At 51.8% G+C, this 27,681-nt stretch overlaps 1 protein-coding gene across 1 annotated transcript in view; it reads left to right on the forward strand.

Annotated features, from left to right (window-relative positions):
- Positions 1-25,793, forward strand: part of kirrel1b (kirre like nephrin family adhesion molecule 1b) — an 82,507-nt gene extending 56,714 nt beyond the window's left edge. Inside the window, exon 15 of the mRNA XM_066656623.1 lies at positions 25,203-25,793. Within this exon, the coding sequence (XP_066512720.1) occupies positions 25,203-25,793 (591 nt within the window). The remainder of the gene's footprint in view (positions 1-25,202) is intronic.
- The last annotated feature ends 1,888 nt before the right edge of the window (positions 25,794-27,681 follow it).

The following is a 27,681-nucleotide window of genomic DNA, read 5'->3' on the forward strand; positions in this document are numbered from 1 at the left end:
CCGTTACAAAGCCCCGCATTACACACCAACACACACACCTTAAACACAGTGACGCCCACTCGTACCGTTACAAAGCCCCGCATTACACACCAACACACACACCTTAAACACAGTGACCCCCACTCGTACCGTTACAAAGCCCCGCAGTACACACCAACACACACACACCTTAAACACAGTGACCCCCACTCGTACCGTTACAAAGCCCCGCAGTACACACCAACACACACACACCTTAAACACAGTGACCCCCACTCGTACCGTTACAAAGCCCCGCAGTACACACCAACACACACGCACCTTAAACACAGTGACCCCCACTCGTACCGTTACAAAGCCCCGCAGTACACACCAACACACACACACCTTAAACACAGTGACCCCCACTCGTACCGTTACAAAGCCGTGCAGTACACACCAACACACACACACACCTTAAACACAGTGACCCCCACTCGTACCGTTAAAGCCCCGCAGTACACACCGACACACACACACCTTAAACACAGCGACCCCCACTCATACCATTACAAAACCCTGCAGTACACACCAACACACACACACACACCTTAAACACAGCGACCCCCACTCGTACCGTTTCACAGTCCTGCAGTACACACCAACACACACACACACACCTTAAACACAGTGACCCCCACTCGTACCGTTACAAAGCCCCGCATTACACACCAACACACACGCATCTTAAACACAGTGACCCCCACTCGTACCGTTACAAAGCCCCGCATTACACACCAACACACACACCTTAAACACAGTGACCCCCACTCGTACCGTTACAAAGCCCCGCATTACACACCAACACACACACACCTTAAACACAGTGACCCCCACTCGTACCGTTACAAAGCCCCGCATTACACACCAACACACACGCATCTTAAACACAGTGACCCCCACTCGTACCGTTACAAAGCCCCGCAGTACACACCAACACAGTGACCCCGCAGTACACACCAACACACACACACCTTAAACACAGTGACCCCCACTCGTACCGTTACAAAGCCCCGCATTACACACCAACATACACACACCTTAAACACAGTGACGCCCACTCGTACCGTTAAAGCCCCGCAGTGCACACCAACACACACACACACACCTTAAACACAGTGACGCCCACTCGTACCGTTACAAAGCCCCGCAGTACACACCAACACACACACACCTTAAACACAGTGACGCCCACTCGTACCGTTACAAAGCCCCGCAGTACACACCAACACACACACACCTTAAACACAGTGACGCCCACTCAGACCGTTACAAAGCCCCGCAGTACACACCAACACACACGCACCTTAAACAGTGACCCCCACTCGTACCGTTACACAGCCCTGCAGTACACACCAACACACACACCTTAAACACAGCGACCCCCACTCGTACCGTTACAAAGCCCCGCATTACACACCAACACACACACACACCTTAAACACATTGACCCCCACTCGTACCGTTACAAAGCCCTGCAGTACACACTAACACACACACACACACCTTAAACAGTGACCCCCACTCGTACCGTTACACAGCCCTGCAGCACACACCAACACACACACCTTAAACACAGTGACCCCCACTCGTACCGTTACAAAGCCGTGCAGTACACACCAACACACACACCTTAAACACAGTGACCCCCACTCGTACCGTTACAAGGCCGTGCAGTACACACCAACACACACACACACCTTAAACACAGTGACCCTCACTCGTACCGTTACAAAGCCCTGCAGCACACACCAACACACACACACCTTAAATACAGCAACCCCCACTTGTACCCTTACAAAGCCCTGCAGTACATACCAACACACACACACACACCTTAAACACAGTGACCCCCACTCGTACCGTTACAAAGCCCCGCATTACACACCAACACACACACACCTTAAACACAGTGACCCCCACTCGTACCGTTACAAAGCCCCGCATTACACACCAACACACACGCATCTTAAACACAGTGACCCCCACTCGTACCGTTACAAAGCCCCGCATTACACACCAACACACACACCTTAAACACAGTGACCCCCACTCGTACCGTTACAAAGCCCCGCATTACACACCAACACACACACACCTTAAACACAGTGACCCCCACTCGTACCGTTACAAAGCCCCGCATTACACACCAACACACACGCATCTTAAACACAGTGACCCCCACTCGTACCGTTACAAAGCCCCGCAGTACACACCAACACAGTGACCCCGCAGTACACACCAACACACACACACCTTAAACACAGTGACCCCCACTCGTACCGTTACAAAGCCCCGCATTACACACCAACATACACACACCTTAAACACAGTGACGCCCACTCGTACCGTTAAAGCCCCGCAGTGCACACCAACACACACACACACACCTTAAACACAGTGACGCCCACTCGTACCGTTACAAAGCCCCGCAGTACACACCAACACACACACACCTTAAACACAGTGACGCCCACTCGTACCGTTACAAAGCCCCGCAGTACACACCAACACACACACACCTTAAACACAGTGACGCCCACTCAGACCGTTACAAAGCCCCGCAGTACACACCAACACACACGCACCTTAAACAGTGACCCCCACTCGTACCGTTACACAGCCATGCAGTACACACCAACACACACACCTTAAACACAGCGACCCCCACTCGTACCGTTACAAAACCCCGCATTACACACCAACACACACGCACCTTAAACAGTGACCCCCACTCGTACCGTTACACAGCCCTGCAGTACACACCAACACACACACCTTAAACACAGCGACCCCCACTCGTACCGTTACAAAGCCCCGCATTACACACCAACACACACACACACCTTAAACACATTGACCCCCACTCGTACCGTTACAAAGCCCTGCAGTACACACTAACACACACACACACACCTTAAACAGTGACCCCCACTCGTACCGTTACACAGCCCTGCAGCACACACCAACACACACACCTTAAACACAGTGACCCCCACTCGTACCGTTACAAAGCCCCACAGTACACACCAACACACACACACACACCTTAAACACAGTGACGCCCACTCGTACCGTTACAAAGCCCTGCAGCACACACCAACACACACACACCTTAAATACAGCAACCCCCACTTGTACCCTTACAAAGCCCTGCAGTACACACCAACACACACACACACACCTTAAACACAGCGACCCCCACTCGTACCGTTACACAGCCCTGCAGTACACACCAACACACACACACACACCTTAAACAGTGACCCCCACTCGTACCGTTACAAAGCCCTGCAGTGCACACCAACACACACACACACCTTAAACACAGTGACCCCCACTCGTACCGTTACAAAGCCCCGCATTACACACCAACACACACACACCTTAAACACAGTGACCCCCACTCGTACCTTTACAAAGCCCCGCATTACACACCAACACACACACACACACACACACACCTTAAACACAGCGACCCCCACTCGTACCGTTACAAAGCCCCTCATTACACACCAACACACACACCTTAAACACAGTGACCCTCACTCGTACCGTTACACAGCCCTGCAGTACACACCAACACACACACACACACCTTAAACACAGCGACCCCCACTCGTACCGTTACACAGCCCTGCAGTACACACCAACACACACACACAACTTAAACACAGTGACCCTCACTCGTACCGTTACACAGCCCTGCAGTACACACCAACACACACACACACACCTTAAACACAGTGACCCCCACTCGTACCGTTACACAGCCCTGCAGTACACACCAACACACACACACACACCTTAAACACAGTGACCCCCACTCGTACCGTTACACAGCCCTGCAGTACACACCAACACACACACACACACACCTTAAACACAGCGAGCCCCACTCGTACCGTTACACAGCCCTGCAGTACACACCAACACACACCTTAAACACAGCGACCCCCACTCGTACCGTTACACAGCCCTGCAGTACACACCAACACACACACACACCTTAAACACAGTGACCCTCACTCGTACCGTTACAAAGCCCTGCAGCACATACCAACACACACACCTTAAACACAGTGACGCCCACTCGTACCGTTAAAGCCCCACAGTACACACCAACACACACACACAACTTAAACACAGTGACCCTCACTCGTACCGTTACACAGCCCTGCAGTACACACCAACACACACACACACACCTTAAACAGTGACCCCCACTCGTACCGTTACAAAGCCCTGCAGTGCACACCAACACACACACACCTTAAACACAGCGACCCCACTCGTACCGTTACACAGCCCTGCAGTACACACCAACACACACACACACACCTTAAACACAGCGACCCCCACTCGTACCGTTACACAGCCCTGCAGTACACACCAACACACACACACACACCTTAAACACAGTGACCCCCACTCGTACCGTTACACAGCCCTGCAGTACACACCAACACACACCTTAAACACAGCGACCCCCACTCGTACCGTTACAAAGCCCTGCAGCACACACCAACACACACACACACCTTGAAGACAGCGACCCCCACTCAAACCGTTACAAAACCCTGCAGTACACACCAACACACACACACACACACACACACACCTTAAACACAGCGACCCCCACTCGTACCGTTACAAAGCCCTGCAGTACACACCAACACACACACACACACACACACACCTTAAACACAGCGACCCCCACTCGTACCGTTACAAAGCCCTGCAGTACACACCAACACACACACACACACACACACACACCTTAAACACAGCGACCCCCACTCGTACCGTTACAAAGCCCTGCAGTACACACACACACACACACCTTAAACACAGCGACCCCCACTCGTACCGTTACACAGCCCTGCAGTACACACCAACACACACAGACACACACACACACCTTAAACACAGTGACCCCCACTCGTACCGTTAAAGCCCCGCAGTACACACCGACACACACACACCTTAAACACAGTGACCCCCACTCGTACCGTTACAAAGCCCCGCATTACACACCAACATACACACACCTTAAACACAGCGACCCCCACTCGTACCGTTACAAAGCCCTGCAGTACACACCAACACACACACACCTTAAACACAGTGACCCCCACTCGTACCGTTGAAGCCCCGCAGTGCACACCAACACACACACACCTTAAACACAGTGACCCCCACTCGTACCGTTACAAAGCCCCGCATTACACACCAACACACACACCTTAAACACAGTGACGCCCACTCGTACCGTTACAAAGCCCCGCATTACACACCAACACACACACCTTAAACACAGTGACCCCCACTCGTACCGTTACAAAGCCCCGCAGTACACACCAACACACACACACCTTAAACACAGTGACCCCCACTCGTACCGTTACAAAGCCCCGCAGTACACACCAACACACACACACCTTAAACACAGTGACCCCCACTCGTACCGTTACAAAGCCCCGCAGTACACACCAACACACACGCACCTTAAACACAGTGACCCCCACTCGTACCGTTACAAAGCCCCGCAGTACACACCAACACACACACACCTTAAACACAGTGACCCCCACTCGTACCGTTACAAAGCCGTGCAGTACACACCAACACACACACACACCTTAAACACAGTGACCCCCACTCGTACCGTTAAAGCCCCGCAGTACACACCGACACACACACACCTTAAACACAGCGACCCCCACTCATACCATTACAAAACCCTGCAGTACACACCAACACACACACACACACCTTAAACACAGTGACCCCCACTCGTACCGTTACAAAGCCCCGCATTACACACCAACACACACGCATCTTAAACACAGTGACCCCCACTCGTACCGTTACAAAGCCCCGCATTACACACCAACACACACACCTTAAACACAGTGACGCCCACTCGTACCGTTAAAGCCCCGCAGTGCACACCAACACACACACACACACCTTAAACACAGTGACCCCCACTCGTACCGTTAAAGCCCCGCAGTACACACCGACACACACACACCTTAAACACAGTGACGCCCACTCGTACCGTTACAAAGCCCCGCATTACACACCAACATACACACACCTTAAACACAGTGACGCCCACTCGTACCGTTAAAGCCCCGCAGTGCACACCAACACACACACACACACCTTAAACACAGTGACCCCCACTCGTACCGTTAAAGCCCCGCAGTACACACCGACACACACACACCTTAAACACAGTGACGCCCACTCGTACCGTTACAAAGCCCCGCAGTACACACCAACACACACACACCTTAAACACAGTGACGCCCACTCGTACCGTTACAAAGCCCCGCAGTACACACCAACACAGTGACCCCGCAGTACACACCAACACACACACACCTTAAACACAGTGACCCCCACTCGTACCGTTACAAAGCCCCGCATTACACACCAACATACACACACCTTAAACACAGTGACGCCCACTCGTACCGTTAAAGCCCCGCAGTGCACACCAACACACACACACACACCTTAAACACAGTGACCCCCACTCGTACCGTTAAAGCCCCGCAGTACACACCGACACACACACACCTTAAACACAGTGACGCCCACTCGTACCGTTACAAAGCCCCGCAGTACACACCAACACACACACACCTTAAACACAGTGACGCCCACTCGTACCGTTACAAAGCCCCGCAGTACACACCAACACACACACACCTTAAACACAGTGACGCCCACTCAGACCGTTACAAAGCCCCGCAGTACACACCAACACACACGCACCTTAAACAGTGACCCCCACTCGTACCGTTACACAGCCCTGCAGTACACACCAACACACACACCTTAAACACAGCGACCCCCACTCGTACTGTTACAAAGCCCCGCATTACACACCAACACACACACACACCTTAAACACATTGACCCCCACTCGTACCGTTACAAAGCCCTGCAGTACACACTAACACACACACACACACCTTAAACAGTGACCCCCACTCGTACCGTTACACAGACCTGCAGCACACACCAACACACACACCTTAAACACAGTGACCCCCACTCGTACCGTTACAAAGCCGTGCAGTACACACCAACACACACACCTTAAACACAGTGACCCCCACTCGTACCGTTACAAGGCCGTGCAGTACACACCAACACACACACACACCTTAAACACAGTGACCCTCACTCGTACCGTTACAAAGCCCTGCAGCACACACCAACACACACACACCTTAAATACAGCAACCCCCACTTGTACCCTTACAAAGCCCTGCAGTACATACCAACACACACACACACACCTTAAACACAGTGACCCCCACTCGTACCGTTACAAAGCCCCGCATTACACACCAACACACACACACCTTAAACACAGTGACCCCCACTCGTACCGTTACAAAGCCCCGCATTACACACCAACACACACGCATCTTAAACACAGTGACCCCCACTCGTACCGTTACAAAGCCCCGCATTACACACCAACACACACACCTTAAACACAGTGACCCCCACTCGTACCGTTACAAAGCCCCGCATTACACACCAACACACACACACCTTAAACACAGTGACCCCCACTCGTACCGTTACAAAGCCCCGCATTACACACCAACACACACGCATCTTAAACACAGTGACCCCCACTCGTACCGTTACAAAGCCCCGCAGTACACACCAACACAGTGACCCCGCAGTACACACCAACACACACACACCTTAAACACAGTGACCCCCACTCGTACCGTTACAAAGCCCCGCATTACACACCAACATACACACACCTTAAACACAGTGACGCCCACTCGTACCGTTAAAGCCCCGCAGTGCACACCAACACACACACACACACCTTAAACACAGTGACGCCCACTCGTACCGTTACAAAGCCCCGCAGTACACACCAACACACACACACCTTAAACACAGTGACGCCCACTCAGACCGTTACAAAGCCCCGCAGTACACACCAACACACACGCACCTTAAACAGTGACCCCCACTCGTACCGTTACACAGCCATGCAGTACACACCAACACACACGCACCTTAAACAGTGACCCCCACTCGTACCGTTACACAGCCCCGCAGTACACACCAACACACACGCACCTTAAACACAGTGACCCCCACTCGTACCGTTACAAAACCCCGCATTACACACCAACACACACGCACCTTAAACACATTGACCCCCACTCGTACCGTTACAAAGCCCTGCAGTACACACTAACACACACACACACACACCTTAAACAGTGACCCCCACTCGTACCGTTACACAGCCCTGCAGCACACACCAACACACACACCTTAAACACAGTGACCCCCACTCGTACCGTTACAAAGCCCCACAGTACACACCAACACACACACACACACCTTAAACACAGTGACGCCCACTCGTACCGTTACAAAGCCCTGCAGCACACACCAACACACACACACCTTAAATACAGCAACCCCCAATTGTACCCTTACAAAGCCCTTCAGTACACACCAACACACACACACACACCTTAAACACAGCGACCCCCACTCGTACCGTTACACAGCCCTGCAGTACACACCAACACACACACACACACCTTAAACAGTGACCCCCACTCGTACCGTTACAAAGCCCTGCAGTGCACACGAACACACACACACACCTTAAACACAGTGACCCCCACTCGTACCGTTACAAAGCCCCGCATTACACACCAACACACACGCACCTTAAACACAGTGATCCCCACTCGTACTATTACAAAGCCCTGCAGCACACACCAACAAACACACACCTTAAACACAGTGACCCCCACTCGTACCGTTACAAAGCCCCGCATTACACACCAACACACACACACCTTAAACACAGTGACCCCCACTCGTACCTTTACAAAGCCCCGCATTACACACCAACACACACACACCTTAAAAACAGTGACGCCCACTCGTACCGTTACAAAGCCCCGCAGTGCACACCAACACACACACACCTTAAAAACAGTGACGCCCACTCGTACCGTTACAAAGCCCCGCAGTACACACCAACACACACACACCTTAAAAACAGTGACGCCCACTCGTACCGTTACAAAGCCCCGCAGTGCACACCAACACACACGCATCTTAAACACAGTGACCCCCACTCGTACCTTTACAAAGCCCCGCATTACACACCAACACACACACACCTTAAAAACAGTGACGCCCACTCGTACCGTTACAAAGCCCCGCAGTGCACACCAACAAACACACACCTTAAACACAGTGACCCCCACTCGTACCGTTACAAAGCCCCGCAGTACACACCAACACACACGCACCTTAAACACAGTGACCCCCACTCGTACCGTTACAAAGCCCCGCAGTACACACCAACACGCACGCACCTTAAACACAGTGACGCCCACTCGTACCGTTACAAAGCCCCGCAGTACACACCAACACGCACGCACCTTAAACACAGTGACCCCCACTCGTACCGTTACAAAGCCCCGCAGTACACACCAACACGCACGCACCTTAAACACAGTGACGCCCACTCGTACCGTTACAAAGCCCCGCAGTACACACCAACACGCACGCACCTTAAACACAGTGACCCCCACTCGTACCGTTACAAAGCCCCGCAGTACACACCAACACACACGCACCTTAAACACAGTGACGCCCACTCGTACCGTTACAAAGCCCCGCAGTGCACACCAACACACACACACCTTAAACACAGTGACGCCCACTCGTACCGTTACAAAGCCCCGCAGTACACACCAACACGCACGCACCTTAAACACAGTGACCCCCACTCGTACCGTTACAAAGCCCCGCAGTACACACCAACACACACACACCTTAAACAGTGACCCCCACTCGTACCGTTACAAAGCCCCGCATTACACACTAACACACACACACACACACACACACACACACCTTAAACACAGCGACCCCCACTCGTACCGTTACAAAGCCCTGCAGCACACACCAACACACACACCTTAAACACAGTGACCCTCACTCGTACCGTTACAAAGCCCTGCAGCACACACCAACACACACACCTTAAACACAGTGACGCCCACTCGTACCGTTAAAGCCCCACAGTACACACCAACACACACACACAACTTAAACACAGTGACCCTCACTCGTACCGTTACACAGCCCTGCAGTACACACCAACACACACACACACACCTTAAACAGTGACCCCCACTCGTACCGTTACAAAGCCCTGCAGTGCACACCAACACACACACACCTTAAACACAGCGACCCCACTCGTACCGTTACACAGCCCTGCAGTACACACCAACACACACACACACACCTTAAACACAGCGACCCCCACTCGTACCGTTACACAGCCCTGCAGTACACACCAACACACACACACACACCTTAAACACAGTGACCCCCACTCGTACCGTTACACAGCCCTGCAGTACACACCAACACACACACACACCTTAAACACAGCGACCCCCACTCGTACCGTTACACAGCCCTGCAGTACACACCAACACACACACACACACCTTAAACACAGCGACCCCCACTCGTACCGTTACAAAGCCCTGCAGCACACACCAACACACACACACACCTTAAACACAGCGACCCCCACTCGTACCGTTACAAAGCCCTGCAGCACACACCAACACACACACACACACACACCTTAAACACAGTGACCCCCACTCGTACCGTTACACAGCCCTGCAGTACACACCAACACACACACACACACCTTAAACACAGTGACCCCCACTTGTACCGTTACACAGCCCTGCAGTACACACCAACACACACACACACCTTAAACACAGCGACCCCCACTCGTACCGTTACAAAGCCGTGCAGTACACACCAACACACACACACACACACCTTAAACACAGCGACCCCCACTCGTACCGTTACAAAGCCGTGCAGTACACACCAACACACACACACAACTTAAACACAGTGACCCTCACTCGTACCGTTACAAAGCCCTGCAGCACACACCAACACACACACACCTTAAATACAGCGACCCCCACTTGTACCCTTACAAAGCCCTGCAGTACACACCAACACACACACACACACCTTAAACACAGCGACCCCCACTCGTACCGTTACACAGCCCTGCAGTACACACCAACACACACACACACACCTTAAACACAGCGACCCTCACTCGTACCGTTACACAGCCCTGCAGTACACACCAACACACACACACACACCTTAAACACAGCGACCCCCACTCGTACCGTTACACAGCCCTGCAGTACACACCAACACACACACACACACACCTTAAACACAGTGACCCCCACTCGTACCGTTACAAAGCCCTGCAGTACACACCAACACACACACACACACACACACACACACACACACACCTTAAACAAAGTGACCCCCACTCGTACCGTTACAAAGCCCCTCATTACACACCAACACACACACACACCTTAAACACAGTGACGCCCACTCGTACCGTTACAAAGCCCCGCAGTGCACACCAACACACACACACCTTAAACACAGTGACCCCCACTCGTACCGTTACAAAGCCCCTCATTACACACCAACACACACACACACACCTTAAACACAGTGACGCCCACTCGTACCGTTAGAAAGCCCCGCAGTACACACACACACACACACACCTTAAACACAGCGACCCCCACTCGTACCGTTACAAAGCCCTGCAGCACACACCAACACACACACCTTAAACACAGTGACCCTCACTCGTACCGTTACAAAGCCCTGCAGCACACACCAACACACACACCTTAAACACAGTGACGCCCACTCGTACCGTTAAAGCCCCACAGTACACACCAACACACACACACAACTTAAACACAGTGACCCTCACTCGTACCGTTACACAGCCCTGCAGTACACACCAACACACACACACACACCTTAAACAGTGACCCCCACTCGTACCGTTACAAAGCCCTGCAGTGCACACCAACACACACACACCTTAAACACAGCGACCCCACTCGTACCGTTACACAGCCCTGCAGTACACACCAAAAAACACACACACACCTTAAACACAGCGACCCCCACTCGTACCGTTACACAGCCCTGCAGTACACACCAACACACACACACACACCTTAAACACAGTGACCCCCACTCGTACCGTTACACAGCCCTGCAGTACACACCAACACACACCTTAAACACAGCGACCCCCACTCGTACCGTTACAAAGCCCTGCAGCACACACCAACACACACACACACCTTAAACACAGCGACCCCCACTCGTACCGTTACAAAGCCCTGCAGCACACACCAACACACACACACACACACACCTTAAACACAGTGACCCCCACTCGTACCGTTACACAGCCCTGCAGTACACACCAACACACACACACACACCTTAAACACAGTGACCCCCACTTGTACCGTTACACAGCCCTGCAGTACACACCAACACACACACACACCTTAAACACAGCGACCCCCACTCGTACCGTTACAAAGCCGTGCAGTACACACCAACACACACACACACACACCTTAAACACAGCGACCCCCACTCGTACCGTTACAAAGCCGTGCAGTACACACCAACACACACACACAACTTAAACACAGTGACCCTCACTCGTACCGTTACAAAGCCCTGCAGCACACACCAACACACACACACCTTAAATACAGCGACCCCCACTTGTACCCTTACAAAGCCCTGCAGTACACACCAACACACACACACACACCTTAAACACAGCGACCCCCACTCGTACCGTTACACAGCCCTGCAGTACACACCAACACACACACACACACCTTAAACACAGCGACCCTCACTCGTACCGTTACACAGCCCTGCAGTACACACCAACACACACACACACACCTTAAACACAGCGACCCCCACTCGTACCGTTACACAGCCCTGCAGTACACACCAACACACACACACACACACCTTAAACACAGTGACCCCCACTCGTACCGTTACAAAGCCCTGCAGTACACACCAACACACACACACACACACACACACACACACACACACCTTAAACAAAGTGACCCCCACTCGTACCGTTACAAAGCCCCTCATTACACACCAACACACACACACACACCTTAAACACAGTGACGCCCACTCGTACCGTTACAAAGCCCCGCAGTACACACCAACACACACACACCTTAAACACAGTGACCCCCACTCGTACCGTTAGAAAGCCCCGCAGTACACACCAACACACACACACCTTAAACACAGTGACCCCCACTCGTACCGTTAGAAAGCCCCGCAGTACACACCAACACACACACACCTTAAACACAGTGACCCCCACTCGTACCGTTAGAAAGCCCCGCAGTACACACCAACACACACACACCTTAAACACAGTGACGCCCACTCGTACCGTTACAAAGCCCCGCAGTACACACCAACACACACACACCTTAAACACAGTGACGCCCACTCGTACCGTTACAAAGCCCCGCAGTACACACCAACACGCACACACCTTAAACACAGTGACCCCCACTCGTACCGTTACAAAGCCCCGCAGTACACACCAACACACACACACCTTAAACACAGTGACGCCCACTCGTACCGTTACAAAGCCCCGCAGTACACACCAACACGCACACACCTTAAACACAGTGACCCCCACTCGTACCGTTACAAAGCCCCGCAGTACACACCAACACACACACACCTTAAACACAGTGACCCCCACTCGTACCGTTACAAAGCCCCGCAGTACACACCAACACACACGCACCTTAAACACAGTGACCCCCACTCGTACCGTTACAAAGCCCCGCAGTACACACCAACACACACGCACCTTAAACACAGTGACCCCCACTCGTACCGTTACAAAGCCCCGCATTACACACCAACACACACACACACACCTTAAACAGTGACCCCCACTCGTACCGTTACAAAGCCCCGCAGTACACACCAACACACACACACACACCTTAAACAGTGACCCCCACTCGTACCGTTACACAGCCCTGCAGTACACACCAACACACACACACACACACACACACCTTAAACACAGCGACCCCCACTCGTACCGTTACAAAGCCCTGCAGCACACACCAACACACACACCTTAAACACAGTGACCCTCACTCGTACCGTTACACAGCCCTGCAGTACACACCAACACACACACACACACCTTAAACACAGCGACCCCCACTCGTACCGTTACACAGCCCTGCAGTACACACCAACACACACACACAACTTAAACACAGTGACCCTCACTCGTACCGTTACACAGCCCTGCAGTACACACCAACACACACACACACACCTTAAACACAGCGACCCCCACTCGTACCGTTACACAGCCCTGCAGTACACACCAACACACACACACACACCTTAAACACAGTGACCCCCACTCGTACCGTTACACAGCCCTGCAGTACACACCAACACACACACACACACACCTTAAACACAGCGAGCCCCACTCGTACCGTTACACAGCCCTGCAGTACACACCAACACACACCTTAAACACAGCGACCCCCACTCGTACCGTTACACAGCCCTGCAGTACACACCAACACACACACACACCTTAAACACAGCGACCCCCACTCGTACCGTTACAAAGCCCTGCAGTACACACCAACACACACACACACACACCTTAAACACAGCGACCCCCACTCGTACCGTTACAAAGCCCTGCAGTACACACCAACACACACCTTAAACACAGTGACGCCCACTCGTACCGTTAGAAAGCCCCGCAGTACACACCAACACACACACACCTTAAACACAGTGACGCCCACTCGTACCGTTACAAAGCCCCGCAGTACACACCAACACACACACACCTTAAACACAGTGACCCCCACTCGTACCGTTACAAAGCCGTGCAGTACACACCAACACACACACACACCTTAAACACAGTGACCCCCACTCGTACCGTTACAAAGCCCAGCAGTACACACCAACACACACACACACCTAAAACACAGTGATCCCCACTCGTACCGTAACAAAAGCCCTGCAGTACACACCAACACACACACACCTTAAACACAGTGACCCCCACTCGTACCGTTACAAAGCCGTGCAGTACACACCAACACACACACACACACCTTAAACACAGTGACCCCCACTCATACCGTTACAAAGCTCTGCAGTACACACCAACACACACACACACACCTTAAACACAGAGACCCCCACTCGTACCGTTACAAAGCCGTGCAGTACACACCAACACACACACACACACCTTAAACACAGAGACCCCCACTCGTACCGTTACAAAGCCGTGCAGTACACACCAACACACACACCTTAAACACAGTGACCCCCACTCGTACCGTTACAAAGCCCCTCATTACACACCAACACACACACACACACCTTAAACACAGTGACGCCCACTCGTACCGTTAGAAAGCCCCGCAGTACACACACACACACACACACCTTAAACACAGCGACCCCCACTCGTACCGTTACAAAGCCCTGCAGCACACACCAACACACACACCTTAAACACAGTGACCCTCACTCGTACCGTTACAAAGCCCTGCAGCACACACCAACACACACACCTTAAACACAGTGACGCCCACTCGTACCGTTAAAGCCCCACAGTACACACCAACACACACACACAACTTAAACACAGTGACCCTCACTCGTACCGTTACACAGCCCTGCAGTACACACCAACACACACACACACACCTTAAACAGTGACCCCCACTCGTACCGTTACAAAGCCCTGCAGTGCACACCAACACACACACACCTTAAACACAGCGACCCCACTCGTACCGTTACACAGCCCTGCAGTACACACCAAAAAACACACACACACCTTAAACACAGCGACCCCCACTCGTACCGTTACACAGCCCTGCAGTACACACCAACACACACACACACACCTTAAACACAGTGACCCCCACTCGTACCGTTACACAGCCCTGCAGTACACACCAACACACACCTTAAACACAGCGACCCCCACTCGTACCGTTACAAAGCCCTGCAGCACACACCAACACACACACACACCTTAAACACAGCGACCCCCACTCGTACCGTTACAAAGCCCTGCAGCACACACCAACACACACACACACACACACCTTAAACACAGTGACCCCCACTCGTACCGTTACACAGCCCTGCAGTACACACCAACACACACACACACACCTTAAACACAGTGACCCCCACTTGTACCGTTACACAGCCCTGCAGTACACACCAACACACACACACACCTTAAACACAGCGACCCCCACTCGTACCGTTACAAAGCCGTGCAGTACACACCAACACACACACACACACACCTTAAACACAGCGACCCCCACTCGTACCGTTACAAAGCCGTGCAGTACACACCAACACACACACACAACTTAAACACAGTGACCCTCACTCGTACCGTTACAAAGCCCTGCAGCACACACCAACACACACACACCTTAAATACAGCAACCCCCACTTGTACCCTTACAAAGCCCTGCAGTACACACCAACACACACACACACACCTTAAACACAGCGACCCCCACTCGTACCGTTACACAGCCCTGCAGTACACACCAACACACACACACACACCTTAAACACAGCGACCCTCACTCGTACCGTTACACAGCCCTGCAGTACACACCAACACACACACACACACCTTAAACACAGCGACCCCCACTCGTACCGTTACACAGCCCTGCAGTACACACCAACACACACACACACACACCTTAAACACAGTGACCCCCACTCGTACCGTTACAAAGCCCTGCAGTACACACCAACACACACACACACACACACACACACACACACACACCTTAAACAAAGTGACCCCCACTCGTACCGTTACAAAGCCCCTCATTACACACCAACACACACACACACACCTTAAACACAGTGACGCCCACTCGTACCGTTACAAAGCCCCGCAGTACACACCAACACACACACACCTTAAACACAGTGACCCCCACTCGTACCGTTAGAAAGCCCCGCAGTACACACCAACACACACACACCTTAAACACAGTGACCCCCACTCGTACCGTTAGAAAGCCCCGCAGTACACACCAACACACACACACCTTAAACACAGTGACCCCCACTCGTACCGTTAGAAAGCCCCGCAGTACACACCAACACACACACACCTTAAACACAGTGACGCCCACTCGTACCGTTACAAAGCCCCGCAGTACACACCAACACACACACACCTTAAACACAGTGACGCCCACTCGTACCGTTACAAAGCCCCGCAGTACACACCAACACGCACACACCTTAAACACAGTGACCCCCACTCGTACCGTTACAAAGCCCCGCAGTACACACCAACACACACACACCTTAAACACAGTGACGCCCACTCGTACCGTTACAAAGCCCCGCAGTACACACCAACACGCACACACCTTAAACACAGTGACCCCCACTCGTACCGTTACAAAGCCCCGCAGTACACACCAACACACACACACCTTAAACACAGTGACCCCCACTCGTACCGTTACAAAGCCCCGCAGTACACACCAACACACACGCACCTTAAACACAGTGACCCCCACTCGTACCGTTACAAAGCCCCGCAGTACACACCAACACACACGCACCTTAAACACAGTGACCCCCACTCGTACCGTTACAAAGCCCCGCATTACACACCAACACACACACACACACCTTAAACAGTGACCCCCACTCGTACCGTTACAAAGCCCCGCAGTACACACCAACACACACACACACACCTTAAACAGTGACCCCCACTCGTACCGTTACACAGCCCTGCAGTACACACCAACACACACACACACACACACACACCTTAAACACAGCGACCCCCACTCGTACCGTTACAAAGCCCTGCAGCACACACCAACACACACACCTTAAACACAGTGACCCTCACTCGTACCGTTACACAGCCCTGCAGTACACACCAACACACACACACACACCTTAAACACAGCGACCCCCACTCGTACCGTTACACAGCCCTGCAGTACACACCAACACACACACACAACTTAAACACAGTGACCCTCACTCGTACCGTTACACAGCCCTGCAGTACACACCAACACACACACACACACCTTAAACACAGCGACCCCCACTCGTACCGTTACACAGCCCTGCAGTACACACCAACACACACACACACACCTTAAACACAGTGACCCCCACTCGTACCGTTACACAGCCCTGCAGTACACACCAACACACACACACACACACCTTAAACACAGCGAGCCCCACTCGTACCGTTACACAGCCCTGCAGTACACACCAACACACACCTTAAACACAGCGACCCCCACTCGTACCGTTACACAGCCCTGCAGTACACACCAACACACACACACACCTTAAACACAGCGACCCCCACTCGTACCGTTACAAAGCCCTGCAGTACACACCAACACACACACACACACACCTTAAACACAGCGACCCCCACTCGTACCGTTACAAAGCCCTGCAGTACACACCAACACACACCTTAAACACAGTGACGCCCACTCGTACCGTTAGAAAGCCCCGCAGTACACACCAACACACACACACCTTAAACACAGTGACGCCCACTCGTACCGTTACAAAGCCCCGCAGTACACACCAACACACACACACCTTAAACACAGTGACCCCCACTCGTACCGTTACAAAGCCGTGCAGTACACACCAACACACACACACACCTTAAACACAGTGACCCCCACTCGTACCGTTACAAAGCCCAGCAGTACACACCAACACACACACACACCTAAAACACAGTGATCCCCACTCGTACCGTAACAAAAGCCCTGCAGTACACACCAACACACACACACCTTAAACACAGTGACCCCCACTCGTACCGTTACAAAGCCGTGCAGTACACACCAACACACACACACACACCTTAAACACAGTGACCCCCACTCATACCGTTACAAAGCTCTGCAGTACACACCAACACACACACACACACCTTAAACACAGAGACCCCCACTCGTACCGTTACAAAGCCGTGCAGTACACACCAACACACACACACACACCTTAAACACAGAGACCCCCACTCGTACCGTTACAAAGCCGTGCAGTACACACCAACACACACACCTTAAACACAGTGACCCACACTCGTACCGTTACACAGCCCTGCAACACACACACACACACACACACGTTAAACACAGTGACCCCCACTCGTACCGTTACACAGCCCTGCAGTACACACCAACACACACACACACACACACACGTTAAACACAGTGACGCCCACTCGTACCTTTACAAAGCCCTGCAGCACACACCAACACACACACACCTTAAACACAGTGACCCCCACTCGTACCGTTACAAAGCCCCGCATTACACACCAACACACACACACACACCTTAAACACAGTGACGCCCACTCGTACCTTTACAAAGCCCTGCAGCACACACCAACACACACACACCTTAAACACAGTGACCCCCACTCGTACCGTTACAAAGCCCCGCATTACACACCAACACACACACACACACCTTAAACACAGTGACCCCCACTCGTACCGTTACAAAGCCCCGCATTACACACCAACACACACACACACACCTTAAACACAGTGACCCCCACTCGTACCGTTACAAAGCCCTGCAGTACACACCAACACACACACACACACCTTAAACACAGTGACCCACACTCGTACCGTTACACAGCCCTGCAACACACACACACACACACACACGTTAAACACAGTGACCCCCACTCGTACCGTTACACAGCCCTGCAGTACACACCAACACACACACACACACACACACGTTAAACACAGTGACGCCCACTCGTACCGTTACACAGCCCTGCAGTACACACCAACACACACACACACACACACACCTTAAACACAGTGACCCCCACTCGTACCGTTACAAAGCCCCGCATTACACACCAACACACACACACACACACGTTAAACACAGTGACGCCCACTCGTACCTTTACAAAGCCCTGCAGCACACACCAACACACACACACCTTAAAAACAGTGACGCCCACTCGTACCGTTACAAAGCCCCGCAGTGCACACCAACACACACACACCTTAAACACAGTGACCCCCACTTGTACCGTTACACAGCCCTGCAGTACACACCAACACACACACACCTTAAACACAGTGACCCCCACTCGTACCTTTACAAAGCCCCGCAGTACACACCAACACACACACACCTTAAAAACAGTGACGCCCACTCGTACCGTTACAAAGCCCCGCAGTGCACACCAACACACACACACCTTAAACACAGTGACCCCCACTCGTACCTTTACAAAGCCCCGCAGTACACACCAACACACACACACCTTAAACACAGCGACCCCCACTCGTACCGTTACAAAGCCCTTCAGTACACACAAAAACACACACACACACACCTTAAACACAGCGACCCCCACTCGTACCGTTACAAAGCCGTGCCGTACACACCAACACACACACACACACAACTTAAACACAGCGACCCCCACTCGTACCGTTACAAAGCCGTGCAGTACACACCAACACACACACACACACACCTTAAACACAGCGACCCCCACTTGTACCGTTACAAAGCCCTTCAGTACACACAAACACACACACACACCTTAAACACAGCGACCCCCACTCGTACCGTTACACAGCCCTGCAGTACACACCAACACACACACACACACACACCTTAAACACAGCGACCCCCACTTGTACCGTTACAAAGCCCTTCAGTACACACAAACACACACACACACCTTAAACACAGCGACCCCCACTCGTACCGTTACAAAGCCCTTCAGTACACACAAACACACACACACACCTTAAACACAGCGACCCCCACTCGTACCGTTACAAAGCCCTTCAGTACACACAAACACACACACACACCTTAAACACAGCGACCCCCACTCGTACCGTTACACAGCCCTGCAGTACACACCAACACACACACACACACACACACCTTAAACACAGCGACCCCCACTCGTACCGTTTCACAGCCCTGCAGTACACACCAACACACACACACACACCTTAAACACAGTGACCCTCACTCGTACCGTTACAAAGCCGTGCAGTACACACCAACACACACACACACACCTTAAACACAGCGACCCCCACTCGTACCGTTACAAAGCCGTGCAGTACACACCAACACACACACACACACCTTAAACACAGCGACCCCCACTCGTACCGTTACACAGCCCTGCAGTACACACCAACACACACACACACACACACACCTTAAACACAGCGACCCCCACTCGTACCGTTTCACAGCCCTGCAGTACACACCAACACACACACACACACCTTAAACACAGTGACCCTCACTCGTACCGTAACAAAAGCCCTGCAGTACACACCAACACACACACACCTTAAACACAGTGACCCCCACTCGTACCGTTACAAAGCCGTGCAGTACACACCAACACACACACACACACCTTAAACACAGTGACCCCCACTCATACCGTTACAAAGCTCTGCAGTACACACCAACACACACACCTTAAACACAGTGACCCCCACTCGTACCGTTACAAAGCCCTGCAGTACACACCAACACACACACACACACCTTAAACACAGAGACCCCCACTCGTACCGTTACAAAGCCGTGCAGTACACACTAACACACACACCTTAAACACAGTGACCCACACTCGTACCGTTACACAGCCCTGCAACACACACACACACACACACACACGTTAAACACAGTGACCCCCACTCGTACCGTTACACAGCCCTGCAGTACACACCAACACACACACACACACACCTTAAACACAGTGACCCCCACTCGTACCGTTACAAAGCCCAACATTACACACCAACACACACACACACACACACACGTTAAACACAGTGACGCCCACTCGTACCTTTACAAAGCCCTGCAGCACACACCAACACACACACACCTTAAACACAGTGACCCCCACTCGTACCGTTACAAAGCCCCGCATTACACACCAACACACACGCATCTTAAACACAGTGACCCCCACTCGTACCTTTACAAAGCCCCGCAGTACACACCAACACACACACACCAACACACACACACCTTAAACACAGTGACCCCCACTCGTACCGTTACAAAGCCCCGCAGTACACACCAACACACACACACCTTAAACACAGTGACCCCCACTCGTACCGTTACAAAGCCCCGCATTACACACCAACATACACACACCTTAAACACAGCGACCCCCACTCGTACCGTTACAAAGCCCTGCAGTACACACCAACACACACACACCTTAAACACAGTGACCCCCACTCGTACCGTTGAAGCCCCGCAGTGCACACCAACACACACACACCTTAAACACAGTGACCCCCACTCGTACCGTTACAAAGCCCCGCATTACACACCAACACACACACACCTTAAACACAGCGACCCCCACTCGTACCGTTACAAAGCCCCGCAGTACACACCAACACACACACACCTTAAAAACAGTGACGCCCACTCGTACCGTTACAAAGCCCCGCAGTACACACCAACACACACACACCTTAAAAACAGTGACGCCCACTCGTACCGTTACAAAGCCCCGCAGTGCACACCAACACACACACACCTTAAAAACAGTGACGCCCACTCGTACCGTTACAAAGCCCCGCAGTACACACCAACACACACACACCTTAAAAACAGTGACGCCCACTCGTACCGTTACAAAGCCCCGCAGTACACACCAACACACACACACCTTAAAAACAGTGACGCCCACTCGTACCGTTACAAAGCCCCGCATTACACACCAACACACACACCTTAAACACAGCGACCCCCACTCGTACCGTTACAAAGCCCTGCAGTACACACCAACACACACCTTAAACACAGTGACGCCCACTCGTACCGTTAGAAAGCCCCGCAGTACACACCAACACACACACACCTTAAACACAGTGACGCCCACTCGTACCGTTACAAAGCCCCGCAGTACACACCAACACACACACACCTTAAACACAGTGACCCCCACTCGTACCGTTACAAAGCCGTGCAGTACACACCAACACACACACACACCTTAAACACAGTGATCCCCACTCGTACCGTTACAAAGCCGTGCAGTACACACCAACACACACACACACCTTAAACACAGCGACCCCCACTCGTACCGTTACACAGCCCTGCAGTACACACCAACACACACACCAACACACACCTTAAACACAGTGACGCCCACTCGTACCGTTAGAAAGCCCCGCAGTACACACCAACACACACACACCTTAAACACAGTGACGCCCACTCGTACCGTTACAAAGCCCCGCAGTACACACCAACACACACACACCTTAAACACAGTGACCCCCACTCGTACCGTTACAAAGCCGTGCAGTACACACCAACACACACACACACACCTTAAACACAGTGACCCCCACTCGTACCGTTACAAAGCCCAGCAGTACACACCAACACACACACACACCTTAAACACAGTGATCCCCACTCGTACCGTTACAAAGCCCAGCAGTACACACCAACACACACACACACCTTAAACACAGTGACCCCCACTCGTACCGTTACAAAGCCCAGCAGTACACACCAACACACACACACACCTTAAACACAGTGATCCCCACTCGTACCGTTACAAAGCCCTGCAGTACACACCAACACACACACACACACCTTAAACACAGTGACCCCCACTCGTACCGTTACAAAGCCCTGCAGTACACACCAACACACACACACCTTAAACACAGTGACCCCCACTCGTACCGTTACAAAGCCGTGCAGTACACACCAACACACACACACACACCTCAAACACAGTGACCCCCACTCGTACCGTTACAAAGCCCTGCAGTACACACCAACACACACACACACACCTTAAACACAGAGACCCCCACTCGTACCGTTACAAAGCCGTGCAGTACACACCAACACACACACCTTAAACACAGTGACCCACACTCGTACCGTTACACAGCCCTGCAACACACACACACACGTTAAACACAGTGACCCCCACTCGTACCGTTACACAGCCCTGCAGTACACACCAACACACACACACACACACCTTAAACACAGTGACCCCCACTCGTACCGTTACAAAGCCCAACATTACACACCAACACACACACACACACACACACGTTAAACACAGTGACCCCCACTCGTACCGTTACAAAGCCGTGCAGTACACACCAACACACACACACACACCTTAAACACAGTGACCCACACTCGTACCGTTACACAGCCCTGCAGTACACACCAACACACACACACACACACCTTAAACACAGTACCGTTACAAAGCCCTGCAGTACACACACACACACACACCTTAAACACAGTGACCCCCACTCATACCGTTACAAAGCCGTGCAGTACACACCAACACACACACACACACACCTTAAACACAGTGACCCCCACTCGTACCGTTACAAAGCTCTGCAGCACACACACAGCCCTGACCGCCACAGACAGACTCCCGTATCTCCTGGGAGAACAGAGAGAGATCTGCACTCTCGCAGCCCGATACATCCTCGCCTGCCATCGCAAAAGGGACAGTGAGTGACCCTGTCAAACACTCAAACACACACGTACACACATACACCTTTCCCCCAGTTCCGGTCACTGTGGTAAATGTTGCCAAGTGTTTCCAAGTTCTAATAAGTTATTTATTTAATTCAATGTTTATGTTCTTCTTAAACTTTAAAATTGTAACCCAGGCTTTGACAATACAAATGTAACTAATTTGTCATGTCAATAAAGCACCTTGAATTGAATTGAAATTGACTGGAGAGACGAGAGAGAGAACGAAGGTGAGAGATGGCTGAAAAGCCAAAATGATGTGATAAACGTAGATAAACATTGTTTATTGTGACTGATAAATGCAAAATCAGAAGAATACAAAAGTGGCCAAGTGTTAAAGGGCTGTTTTTGAAGCTGTGCTCGGGACACATCTCTAGGAGCGTCTGCAATATTTGAATCCCCTTTTTATCCTTTTCTACATTTCATACTCCTTCAAAAGTAAAAGTAGTATATAACACAGAACATTTCTGTTTTCCCAGGATCCCACGAATGGCTATTACAACGTCCGAGCGACCACCCACGATGAAATCCGCCCCGGTTCCCGCTCTGTACTTTACCAGGAGTTCCGTCCACCAAATCCCGCCTCTGTCTCTGCAGCAGCGCCACCTGCTGGCATTAACCCCGCCCCCATCGGACGCTATGAGCCACGCCCACAATCCCGGATCACTCACAACACCTACGCCCACTTCAACACCATCGCCAGGACCAAACAGAGCCAGGCCCCACCCATCCCACCACCACAGACCACTGACTATTCCCGAGAGTGCGGCTTGCTGGAGTCCACCAATCAGCTCGCTTACGACAGCTACGGCTACCCAACCAGCGCCCAGTACTCTCAGTACAGGCTCGGCTTTGCCCCACCCCTGGAGGAAGGCCCCGCCTATGAGATGTATCCCACGGGACAGGGGGTGGGGCTGAGTCAAGGGGCGGGGGCGGGGCCGGGGCCGGGGCCGGGGCCAGGGCCAGAGCCTGCATTAGGGAAGTACGGAAGCTCAACGCGTTTCTCCTACTCATCGCCACAAACGGAATACTCTCAAAGACACACCCAGAGAATGCAGACGCATGTATGAGGGTGTGATAGAACTGACACACACACACACACACACACACACACACTTATACATTCACTGAGCATGCAAAAAATATAAAAAATTAAAAACAGAGCAAAGAAAGTGTGAAGTATGAAATCAATCCGGACTCACACTCTACTTTAAAGGAGTACATTGCCGACCTCATAATGATTCATTCTATAGGGAAAAATTCAGTTTCTAACAATGCACTTCACACAAAAAGGAGTTATTTACACCTCAGAGAGGAACAGACCACACTCAAAAATCAGACATCCTTCAATACACTTTCTGTCAAAACAGTCATTAAGTAAATTACTCACAAAAAAGGGAAAGATAACATTTAAAGGAACACTACGAAGTATTTCTACCTTAAAATCCTGGCTTCTAAATGATCCACGGAGCTGTAACAGAGAATAGAGCCCCTGTGGCTGCTGCACTGGGGCCTCTGCTGCTTACTGCACTAAGACGAATATAGCTCGGTATTCCCAGTAAAGACTGAGAGAGAGAGAGAGAGATTTTTAAAAGCATAACTTATATTCACCCATCCATAAACACATAGATCAGTGAACAAACACAGTACGACATCACAGACATTAACACAGTATCATTTACAGCATTCAGCTCCAAGGGCTTGTGAGGATCAGCTCTCCCTCCTCAACCCTGCACAGGATTCCAGCTCAAACACTTCAGTGTTATTCAAAGTTTTGTAGAAACCAAACTCAAAGAGAATCCTGGACTTTACCAGGGACAAGAACAAAGGCAGAACCTCTCGATCAGATCTGTCCTCCATGTTATTCCTCCTGGAGTTATAGTTCGCCAGTATCTCTCGACCCACTATGAAATTAAGCAGCTGCCACTGAACACGGTCTTTTTGTCGATACCCAGCCCCAAAAATAAAAGCACAAGAGTTAAAACTTTCCCCACATTTCAAAAATAAAAACTCAAATGTGTGAAAAAGCGACTTAAGCCTTGAACAGTCTAAAAAACAGTGAAAGATGGTCTCTCTGAGTCCACAAAAAACACACCTATCACTGACTTCTGGATTGATCACAGACACAAAAGAGTTCACCGCTATGACCCCATGTAGGATCCTCCACTGGAGATCCCCAGACTTCTTTGTTAGCGGTTGTTTATACAGAACCCTCCAGACAGGCTGCCTTTCCGTCCCTACCCCCAGCTCGTCCCTCCTGCCCCATCACATCCCTCAGTCTGGTAGCCAAAGCTTTGGAGAAGATCTTAAGGTCAGTGCAAAGAAGACTGATCGGCAGTTTTTAATGTCCTACAAGTCACCCTTCTTAGGCAGCAGGGTGATCACCGCCCTCCTGCAGCTTAGGGGCAGGAGACCATCAGCCAAGCTCTCATTGAGAACTGCCAGCAGATCCGAACCCACCTCCGTCCAAAAGGCCTTATAAAATTCCACCGGTAGGCCATCTATACCAGGGGCAGTACCACCCTTCATGCCCTGCAAAGCAGCATGAAGCTCCTGCTCTCCCAGTGGTCGTTCCAGTTTGTCACTAGAGCATGTAGAGATCTTTCGTAGTCCTTCATAAAAACCTGCCGCCAGTTCTCCATCGTCTCTACGCTCACTCTCGTACAGTTCAGCACAGAAACGTACAGCCCGCTTACGGATCTCAGTGGGTTCAGTCAGCTCCTGTCCATCTTCAGCACGCAGGGAGTGCATAAACCGGCACTGACCATTCTTCCTTTCCAGACTGAAAAAGAATTTTGATGGGGCGTCCATCTGTGTTAGATTCTGGAACCGAGAGCGAACCAGAGCCCCCTGTGCCCTGACACCCAGGAGATCGCCAAGAGCATCCCTTTTAGATTTCAGAACCCGGGCATGATCCCGGTCTCCAGTGCAGTTCATCTGCCTTTGAATTTCTAAAAT

Source organism: Hoplias malabaricus, chromosome Y, assembly GCF_029633855.1.
Source record: "Hoplias malabaricus isolate fHopMal1 chromosome Y, fHopMal1.hap1, whole genome shotgun sequence".
In the NCBI taxonomy this organism is placed as follows: Eukaryota; Metazoa; Chordata; class Actinopteri; order Characiformes; family Erythrinidae; genus Hoplias; species Hoplias malabaricus.